The following is an 11,366-nucleotide window of genomic DNA, read 5'->3' as shown; positions in this document are numbered from 1 at the left end:
GGGAACTCATCGCAACTTATTTCCGGACAAGCTTCGCTGCATCGTAATCCATCCAACGTACCGGAAACCTTACTTTTTTTCTAAATAGTTGGCCGAAGACTGAGAAATATATTAAATGCAAGAATTTCAATCTAAATGTGTCGGCAAGATCTTCTGAAGGCGAAAATTTGGCTACTGAAGCATCACCAAAGATCTTGCAATATTCATCCACTCTCTGCACAGTGGGCCAGAAGCTGTGTCTAGCATTTGCTCGATGTATGCTGACGCCACAAAAATTTATAATGCAGTGAAGAATAAGTCGCAAAAAATACAGTTGCAAGGTGATCTTGACAGGCTGGTTGACTGGGCTGATAAGTGGCAGCTGCCAGCTGCGTTTTAATGCTGACAAATGTAAAGTTATCCACCTTGGCAAGAATAATGAACAGCAAGATTACAGTATGAGAAGACACGGTTGCAACGACAGAGTGATGATGTCGAATTCGACAACGGAAAAGGATTAAGGAGTTAATATCAACAATGAGTTGAAATTTTCTAAGCATATTGAAGGTCAAGACGGACCGTCAAGTTAATAAAGCCAATAAACAACTTGGACTGATCAGACGCTCTTTCGAGTTCCTAGATGCAGAAACAATGAAGCAGTTGTTTGTTGCTGTCGTGCGCCCAAACCTAGAGTTTGGAAACGTCGTGTGGTCACCAAAATTTGAAAAGGACAAAAATTTAGTAGAGAGTGTTCAAAGACACGCAACAAGGATAGTTCCGGCTTCCGGGCTTGAAAGGCAAGTCCTATGAGGAAAGATTAAAGATTATGAAGCTTCCAAGCCTCCGTTATCAACGTCTGCGTGGCGACCTCATTGAAGTATACAAGTATACTCATGGCTTATACAAGGTCCCAGAAGGATTACTAGAATTTGAAACAAGAACAGCGTTGGAACTTGGAACACATCCATCATGATCCATGCAACAACATTTCTTCTCGCTTCGAGTCACCGACATGTGGAACAGCCTCCCTGATAGCATCGTTGACACTCCAAGTATGAACATCTTCAAAAACAGACTAGACAAAGGCAACAAAGCTATGCAGGAGCATATGTTCAGTCTTAAAATGCATAGCAAATTATGGACCAGGCAATAAGTCCAGCAGCTATCTCAATCAATCGTCAGCTATGGAAAGATTGGGTTACAAAGGCTGCAGGCTGGATCCCTTGTGAATCAAGTCACGAAAAGTTCAAGAATTGGCAACAGGCCATGGGCCTATTTCTTCAACGCCAACAATTCTATTCTATTCTATTCTATTCTATTCTATGACTGAAGTCTGAAGATAGTTTGAACTTTGAAGTAGCTACTAGACTTCCACCAGGTTCAATATGGTGCTAGGCATTTCAAATCTAAATATATATTTTTCCATAGCTAATAGCTGTATCTAGTCTGTTCTTGAACGCGTTCATACTTGGAGCGTTTATTGCGACCCACACAAATTGCCACTCCACATGGCACAGAGACTGCACTTAAGTGACATAACTTGTTGCTTGTCATTAATAACTGTGTAGCTAAATAACTGTTTTTTTTTAATTCCTGTCAAGAGTTCTGTAGTATGAAAGTTTAACCTGATAATGTCTACAAAAGTACGTCAGATAATAGCTAAGAAGGTGAGATAATTTAAAGATTTCGAAAGTGTGCTAGTGTAACTCATGTTTAACAGTTTAAGTATAATGAAAATTTGAAAGTGTTAATAATTATTTGTGTGTAGGTAAATGCTTTGGATAAATATGTAATAAAATAAATGATAGAAAAGGTGTTTCCCAGAGGATAAATCATCATGTAATTACAGTAACTTCTGGTGGTTGAATATAGACAAAATGAATTGACAAATTTATGTTTTCCCAAATTCTTATACACATGGTGGCAGGGAATTATTGTGAGTACTTATCGGTCCACCGCCGTGCGTCGGTCTTAACCCTTCGCAAGGCCCCATGCCCTTGGCCCTTGGGCCCCTCTTGCAAGTTGTAATGGTCTAAACTCAACAGTTCGACCCCATCCCCATGGTCTCATCACAACTCCCTTTAGAAATATGTGGAGTTTCGAAATTGATAGTAATAAATCAATAAATATTTTAACTGGGAAATTCCTTAGTTACTTACGTTGGTTCCACAATGCTTCTACAAGCTACCTATTAAATAATTTATTTGTACAGAAAAACCTGTTAAAAATGGTTGGCACCTTTTAAAATGGCCTTTACCATATCATATTTCTTCAGTATTAAATAAGTAAAATGGCACATTCTTCATCATGATGTTTAAAAGTCTTTATAAAAAGTTCTATTTACCTAAAAATTTTCAAAAATGTTGCTTAATATTACAGATTTGGAATAGCATATATTAACTGTGCAAGATTTCAATTCAGGAATCGAATCAAGCTCAATCACTGAACTCAAGTACCGGTATGACAGATATCATTATAACATTTTTGATTATTTAAGGAATATTTATTGGTTATTGAAAGTTTATTTTTTTTGCTTCTTTGTTAAGGAATTGTTATCAATTAAGTCTGACAATTAGTAATTTAGTATAATAAAGAATTCTACCAAACCTGCAATGGTGACAATTGTACAATAAAATTAATCATTATCATTAAAATGCCATCTCTCTATTCAGTGTATTGAAAAAATTACAAATTTTATGTTCTCTATTAAACCCTAACACCATCTTTTCTGACTAAGTCATTTATTCATCAATAGCCAGACTGGATTTGTAAAATTACGAAATAGGGGTTAGAAATCCAGACAAAATTGCATCTGGTTATCTGTAACTGGTTTGAACTGAAAAACTGGAAAAAAATAAACTACATTGCCAAACCGTCTAAAAATACCAACTTTGTTAGGTTAGGGTTGGAGTTAGGGTTTAGGTGTGTTCTATAAAACACTTCTTTATATTGCTATACACCTTTCTCCTTTCTTCATGGATTAGGTCCAGGCCATCCAGCCAGGTCAAGTTCTTTTTATTTTAATTTTTTTTTGTGAAATTTTCATAGGTCATTGGGTACAAAATAATCAATTTGAATAAGTGAAAATATAATTATATACCTATACTGGTATCTATGTATATCATATTCTATCTTATATTTATATGCTTCAATCAGCCTTATATATTTTAATCCAATTAAAGTTTTTGCTTGCTTATGAAAATTAAAATTAATATTAAGATTATTTTCCACCAAGAATCTGACAGGTTACTGATGGTAAAGTGAGATAAGTTCTGAAATATATTTTGGATAAAGGGTTCACCATAATCATAGTGATTATTTTTGCAACTATGCAGTGATGAGTTTGGGAAAACATGTCTTCACGAGTTCATATTATATATAAGCTTATGAATTTTAATAAACACTAACCCTCACATTGTTGTCCAGGTGCAGCGTGGTATTTCTGGCATGAAAATTGGCTCCTCTGTCCCTGAGTTGAGAAAACTTACTGATCACCTAATAACCTTCTTGAAGGTGAACAGTTAATTAGTACTAGTTGAGCTACTGAATTACACTGATACGTACTGTTACATATACACATGTTGTTACGGTACACTAGTTATATAGGTACTGCTCATTTGATCACTGTTGTATTCTTCTGAAATAACTAATGTTTTACTTCATTAGAGCATCCTGAGTCTATGGCTGAAATGGCTTTAATGTATTGAGAAATAGGTGATTATTGTGGTGGTGAGAAACAGATGAATATTTAATAGATGATTCCAATTAAAAAAAAATGGAGTAGACTCTAGAATTAGTCTTCAATTTTAGAACTGGAATGGTTTCAATACTTGAAAAATGGAAGTAGTAGTAGTTGACGTGTTTGAATTGGTAACTAAGTTTCCACCCTATCTATATCAATTTTGTCTAATATTTAGTATATCTATCAATTTAGTCAATCAATTGGAGTCAATAGCAGGCTTATTTACATGCTTCATTTTTATTCATTTTCCATTTATTTTAAGCTATATTTGCCACTACTATTTTCCAATATTGTTGTTGAGTTCTCAACCCCCATGATCAATATTATATTATCAATTTGACTTCTCTAGAGTCAGAATAATATCATATATTTTTATTTTTACAGGTAAACCCAAAGGTAGCAACACTACAGGCTCCATGCAACAACACTTCTGCTCAAGGCTGCTTTCGTTTTGATGTCTCACTGAAAAAACTAAACTATGCCCTCATTTCTAACCCTCCCTGTGAATCTCATCAGAGATCTAAAGTGTATGTATTACAATTTTTGCCTTTCTTGATTCTTAATATATAATCGAATAAAATATACTTTGTATGTGTACAAATGAAATTTTCAGTACTAGCCAAGTTCAGTTACTGAACTGTATTGACATTCCACTAGCATATATTAGCTTTCTTTGTTTCTTGAGTGATACTTTTCAGTTACACCCTGTAAATTTTTCAAAATTAATTGCAAGAAATCACTTTCCTAAAAAAATTGAGCCAAATTTAGTGTTAAAAAGTACTAATTTCATCTTTCTATAAACTCAGTATTATTCATGTTACAGTTAAATGCCTTTTTTAGGAATTAATGAAAGTTCTGGCAGCCTATCAGGCTGTATTGTATTTTTGTTTCTACAGTATTATTGTTCAAGGCATGAAATAAATCGGAACCAAACAAGTTAGTAGCACATTTGGTTTCATTTGTGATTGTTTTGTTACCTTTTTAGTGTTTTTTATGATAATGTATTACATTTTCTTTCATTAGGCTTCATAAGCTTCTTTTAGTAGGATGCCTGTCCTTTAATTGTGATTCTCATTGTTTTCAGTTGTGAATTGCAAGACCTTGGCTCTTCTCTTGTACATAAAATAGAGACTGATGACACGCTCTTGTCTGCCTATGTCCACCCTCACCCAAACGATGATGACATGCTACTTTCTCTTACAGGTCAGTTAGACTTTTTGTTGTCATTTTGTTCAAACTGGAAAATGCACGTGATGCAATCTGGGAAACATACACTTTAGAAGACAAATTATTGTGAAGAGGATTCATAAAATCTTTATGTAGGTATTTTGTGAAATGTTTACTGCATTGAATAATTACAGGCTGTCTTTTGAAATGCATGTGAGGTATCCTTATTTATCAACTAAAGTACAGTAATGATATTTCCTGCAATAAATAGGAACCTGTCATTGATTAAGTAACTATTTGGAGCTCTTCTTTCATGTGATTGTATTCTTTTTTTCAGATCTTCTTGGTTTTAAATTGTAAGATTGTTTGAGGCAATTTTGGTCAAATATTTGACTTTTTGTATTCCAGTAGGTATTTAGTAGCAAATAGCAATTGATTGTAATGAGATCTTGTTTACTTTTGTTTCAGTACCGGCTGGGGAGCCGTGCTGCGAGGTGCTTCAAAATGTGCTCAAACAGCCTTCAAATTTCTGGCATCAGAGCGATCTGTTGAGCCTCATCCCCAAGCAAAGTGTGGTGGTTGAGTTCAGGTCTGCTATTTGCCAACGGCTACTTATAGTCTTCTTAGAAAATTGTTCCTGTTAATAGTATTCAAAATCGAGAAAGTTTAAGAAAGCTTTATCCTTTAGACTAGCTATGTATACTTGATTTTTTTGTTGTTCTCCTAGGCAATCCTTTGCACCAATTCAAGTCACTAAAAAAAGATTAAAAGATTAATAATGTTTTGAGGGATGTCTGAGGGAAATGTGTTGCCCAGTAAATAGGTAAATGTCAATTCGATGGTAAATCAATTTTATTTAACGATTTTCCATTGTTATGATTACTATATGCTCATGACTGAAATCATATTCAATAATTTATTTTTCTCTGCTAGATGAAAAAGAGGAACTTTTTATTATTAATAATATTTTGATCTTGCAGCTCACCAAACATTGCAAAACCTTTTCATGTTGGGCACCTTCGGTCCACAATCTTGGGTGGCTGTCTGAGCCGCATGCATGCAGCGCTTGGTCACCACGTCATCAGACTCAACTACCTGGGTGACTGGGGCACTCAGTTCGGTCTCCTTAAGTATGGGTAAGTATTTATTTTCAAACAAAACTGATCAGCAAAAACTATAATGCTGCTCACATGTCGCCAACACCTTTTCTCTTGTATCCTTCTTGCTGGTATTCATGATGCTTGCTCTTGTATTTATGATGCCGGTTACTTTTTTCTTGCATTTTGACGCTAACTGGAATTGTTTTACCAGTTGTGACGCTCGATCCATCACCCGCTCAGACCTTCTAGAAGACCCCATTAAGAAGCTATATGAAGTCTATGTGTGGGCAAACAAGCAGGCAGAGACAGACCCCAACGTCCACGCAGAGGCATCTCAATTATTTTCTAGAATGGAACATGGCGATGAACAGGCGCTGGAGCAGTGGAGATTCTTCAGAGACATCTCTGTAAAAGTGCGCCTATGAAGTAAAGAAGGATTGATGTTCTACATTATTGACTTAAGATGGTCTGTTGGAGATTTAGAATTGAATCGAGGATACATGTATGTGGAGTTTGGACATGTTGATCTATTTCTCACAGATTCGATACACATTTTGGAAATTTGTGTTCAAGTGCTGTGGATGATAGATTTTGTGATTCCAATGCATGGGACCTTGAGTTGGATGTACTGCGAATAATTTTAGACTAGAAGATATTAATTTCTACTAATTGAGCACGAGATAGAACTATACTAAACCAATTCACTTATCAATCCTGCTTTCTATTATGCTGCAACTTGAATAAAGCTTGTATTGTGTCTCTGGACAGGATCTGAATAAAACATACAAGCGTCTAGGTATCAGCTTTGACGAGTATCACGGCGAGAGCGACTACCCAGCCGCCAGTTGTGCAGCGATACTGCGGCAGATGGAGGACTGCGGTCTCCTTGAACTGCACGAGGACGGTCGTAAAATGTACGAGTTTACCCCCGGCCGCAAAGTCACGGTCGTTAAGAGCGACGGCTCGAGCATCTACCTCTCCCGAGACATCGCGGCTGCTGTAGATCGCTACCAAAAGTGAGGTTTGTTGTGCATACGGTCAAGGGGACTAGTACATAAATCTGAGGTGGCGGAAATTCCCAAATGTAAATCGGTTTAATTAAGCATTAAATTTTTGGCTAGTCTAACGACCTATCAGTGCAATGACGCTCATGTGATTGAACTGAATAAGGTAAATGTTTGCTCGTGAGAATGAAAAAGTGGAATCATGCGTACAAAGCATAAAAAATGCCAGTGGGAACGACGAAAGAATGATTCCTTTTATTTATAGTTCATCAATGAGTTGATATTGAGAAAATATTACAAAATTACATTACAATAGTCAAATTTGTATACAAACGATGAGAAATCTTGAAATCTTTGTTATTTATCTTCTAATCGAACTTACAGGTTCGGGTTCGACCATCACTACTACGTCGTGGACATGACTCAAATAGACCACTTCAGAGCGCTCTTCAGTGCCCTTACGGCGCTGCAGTATCCCTGGGCTCGCCGGATGCGACACGTACGGTAATTGCTATTCTACCGTCTGAAATAGAATTATATTATCTTTATTTAATCGACCCATTTATCTCTTCAACAGCATTTGTTGCTGACTCACTGTTTGTTTAATATGCCTGCTTTATGGATGAATTCTATTAGTATATTTCATTTTTTGCTGAGTCTTCCTATATAATTATTTTAAAATGTTGACCATACACAATTAAACGCAAAATAAAGTAAAAGAATATATCAATGTCAATTACTAAAATGTACTACAGTCAATATAGCTCAAGTTATCGTAACAGATTCGATGGATAATAAGATTATTCTGCACCAGAAGTCGTCGAAAGAACAAATTTCTGTGTGAAATTTGTCCTATAATTTATCCTGCGTGAAATTTGTCCTATAATTTATCTTGCGTCTGGATCTAATTATATTTTTTATACTAAAATTCATAAACCGCTGAATGGCAACGGCAAAGCCACTGCCAATATCTGAAATTTATAGCAGGCTTTGCAGCACTAGTAACTAACAGGTATGCTCTTAATAAGTTTCTACTAAGCACAGCATTCTTGTCGTTAATTTCCATTTGTTTTGTAGATTCGGTCGTATTAAAGGCCTAAGCAGCCGCAAGGGCTCGACGTTATTCCTGAGCGACCTCCTCGATGACGGACGCAAGCTGATGATGAAGCAACAAACTCAAACAAGCAGTACGAACGAATCCTCATCACAAGATTAACCCTTGAGTTATTTGAAATCTGTCTGGCTTTGATTATTTCTTGAATACGATTTGCATATAGCTCTTTGTTTGCAGATGCATTTGCCATCGGCTATGCTGTTCCTATCTGATTTCCTAGTAACGAATGTTATAGTCAACATACATACTATTGATTATAGTCAAAACTGCAGTAGATTTTTCTAAACAAATTCGGGAGGATTTTTCCCAAAACTGGCTTGAAATCTCTTTGTTATTGCTCATGCCTAGTTTAATTTGTACGACTTAAAACTACGCAAAGAGCAATAATTTGATGACATTGCATGTATTCTTTATTAAGATGCTTGTATCTCTTACAAAAATCCATAAACGAAAATCATATTCTCCTCTTGCAAAAAATTCAAGTATATAACTATCGTATCAAAGTTAAAAATTAATTGTTTACGATTGTTGGTGCAGCGACGTTGGTGAGCGGAAACGACGCCGTGGCAGCGGCTGACGCTCTAGCGCTGTCAGCCATCGTCGTGGCAGACCTCAGGCAGCGGCGGCACAGGGACTACGACTTCTCCTGGCAGGCAGCACTTAGGGTGCGTCTCATGACTGTATCGTCTTATCAGATTTTCTAATAATCATTGCTGCCCTCAGGGTGCGTCTCATTGTGTCGCCTAGCTTACCAAATTAAAAAGTTAAGTATTACTAAGTGTATGAATATTTTTTTCACAAGGACTACGACTTCTCCTGGCAGGCAGTGCTTAGTAGGGGGGGCCTCAGGACCGCATCGCCTTAACTAACAGCTTTTCTAATAATATAGCTGCCTTCAGGGTGCGCCGCATTATCGAGCTGTTCTCATGACTATATTACCTTACTAGCTTACACAATAAAGAGGTTAAGTATTTTCAAGTGTATGACTATTATGTTGTCCCTTCAGAGCACCGGAGACACGGGGGTGCGGCTGCAGTACACGCACTGCAGGCTGGTGCAGCTGGAGCAGAACTGCGGCGTAGCGCTCAATCTCGACGCACAGTTGCAGAGCCTTGCTTCAGAGCCCGCGGCCCTCGCCTGTGTTGCGCTTATTGCTAAGTAAGTTTCAACTAGCCTAGGTAAGTTTCAATTTCTTGCTAAGTAAGTTTAAACGAGCCTAAGTTAGTTTCAATTTCTTGCTAAGTAAGTTTCAGAATGGGTAGTGTTGAGTGTGCGTCATCGAACCTAACGTAGGTAGTGTTAATTAAATGTCATTGAACCCAAAATTGAACTCACTAGACAGGTACTCTTCTAAACCTGAAAATGAAGTCGTTTGAGTTGTGAAAGTAGGACATTTAAAGGAGCCATTAACGATTACATTTGATGTTCATTGATGCGAGTAACTGACAATCTCATGCAAATTCTACGCCTATGTAAATCAGAATTTTTATTTGCTATCAAAACTGTCATAATTAGATTTAAAAATTGTAGGAACTAATTAATTATAAAATAATTGAATTCATTGCAGGTACGAGGAAATACTTTATGAGTTCCACGAAAGTCTCGAGCCCTACATCCTGGTCTCCTACCTTTTCAAGTTAAGGTATGGTTCACAATTTTTCCTACATGCAAAAAGACCTAAAGATTTTTGGCTTCTGAATTTTCATTTCACATGTTTTTTACAATTTCTGAATATAATTGGAGATAGTTATACATTACATTAATATAATATATTATATATTATTGAAGATAATTGCAATTTTAATGTATTATGTTGAATTGATAAGATAATATTATTTGTTATACTACTACTAATTAGAAACCTGTTAATTTGCCTCATATAATTGTTAATGGATTTGGAGGAATATGAAAGTTTAGGAATTTCACTTCTGTGTAGGTACTTTTTTTGCTAGAGAGTGCAGGTTTATAATTTCAGTGCTATTTATTTATCTCAACCAGAAATACCGCTGAGAACAGAATCACCGCTATTTATTTTCTAAAGGCGTAACTGGGTGAAATGTCCCTTGAGTGTAGTTCTAAGTAACTGCATAATGCCATTAATTGCTCAAACCTTTAAGGAAGTCATGCATTGCAACTAAGTCCATGACAAAACAAGAAATTCTGGTCGAGCCAATGAGATTTACTGGGCTTAGTCGTATTCTCTCTTTCAGCAAGAGTAGCAACAAAATGCTTTATTTTGACTAATTATCTCTCCTATTCAAACAGCGTCAATAAAATGCTTTATTTATAGTCGTATACCGGTACTCTCCTACAGCAACAGCATTAATAAAATGCTTTATTTTTAGTCATATTCTCTCCTACAGCAACAGCATTAATAAAATGTTTTATTTTTAGTCATAGTCTCTCCGACAGCAACATCATTAATAAAATGCTTTATGTTTAGTTGTATTCTCTCCTATAGCAACAGCATTAATAAAATGCTTTATTTTAGTCATATTCTCTCCTACAGCCACAGCATCAATAAAGCGCTTTACAAGCTCAAGGTGCGTGATGCTCCTCGCGACGTGGCGGAAGCCAGACTGGCACTGTTCGTTGCAGCGCGCCACACCCTGGCTGCCGGACTAACCTTACTGGGACTTCAGCCTCTCGACAAAATGTGATTGACGGACTCAGCGACTTCTGATCCGTGAAACTATGCTAGATGGCTCCGAATCCATGAAGAATTTACAGTAATTGTGAAATTTATGCGTGTAAAATCCCGGGATCGAAATCCTACAATGGAAGGCCATAGGTACTATAGATTCTTGAATCTTATACCTAAACCCCTGTCCTCGTGTTTCATTCTTCAATTTGGCAATTAGACTTCCCTTTTTTGAGTATTTATGTTTATTTTGCCTAAAAGGCAGACAAATGTTTGAGAATCTCGAATGTGTAGCAGCACTACTGATGGCTGCTTTTGTCACTTGCAAATACGGTTTGATATCTTGAATAAATTTCATGGTGAAATAAATTTATAATACTAATCACCTATGGTTGCGAGATTAAATGTTGAAAAAATTACCATGTATTGTGGATGGTTTCTTAGTACTATCAACGTTTCATGCTTCATGATCTTCCTTACTAATCTCACCGTGAAAGCAATGAAACCGTGCAGGGATTATTTATATATGTGAACATGTACATACTCGGTTGTTGAATTTTGTACTGATCTCAATAGAAATGTTCAACCTTTTGCCCCTTGTTTCATATCCTCCAAACTT

At 36.4% G+C, this 11,366-nt stretch overlaps 1 protein-coding gene across 2 annotated transcripts; it reads left to right on the top strand.

Annotated features, from left to right (window-relative positions):
* The first annotated feature begins 1,485 nt into the window (after positions 1–1,485).
* On the top strand, positions 1,486–11,339 carry LOC108665468 (probable arginine--tRNA ligase, mitochondrial). Of its 2 annotated transcripts, XM_018152223.1 has the most exons (14): positions 1,486–1,646; positions 3,406–3,492; positions 4,106–4,248; positions 4,806–4,924; positions 5,357–5,477; positions 5,869–6,024; positions 6,200–6,401; positions 6,757–7,004; positions 7,377–7,496; positions 8,070–8,179; positions 8,644–8,771; positions 9,113–9,264; positions 9,674–9,748; positions 10,616–11,339. In XM_018152223.1, exons 1-14 carry the CDS (start codon positions 1,611–1,613, stop codon positions 10,764–10,766), a joined length of 1,848 nt encoding a protein of 615 aa, XP_018007712.1. In that variant the 5' UTR covers positions 1,486–1,610; the 3' UTR covers positions 10,767–11,339. The 2 variants fall into 2 exon arrangements, with proteins under 2 accessions (XP_018007712.1, XP_047735976.1); XM_047880020.1 differs by lacking the exons at positions 1,486–1,646; positions 3,406–3,492; positions 4,806–4,924 and having other exon boundaries at positions 4,127–4,248.
* The last annotated feature ends 27 nt before the right edge of the window (positions 11,340–11,366 follow it).

This window comes from Hyalella azteca, unplaced genomic scaffold, assembly GCF_000764305.2.
Source record: "Hyalella azteca isolate HAZT.00-mixed unplaced genomic scaffold, Hazt_2.0.2 contig4447, whole genome shotgun sequence".
NCBI classification, from domain to species: domain Eukaryota; kingdom Metazoa; phylum Arthropoda; class Malacostraca; order Amphipoda; family Hyalellidae; genus Hyalella; species Hyalella azteca.
The sequence above is the reverse complement of the archived record's forward strand: the minus strand, read 5'-3'. Positions and strand labels throughout refer to the sequence as shown.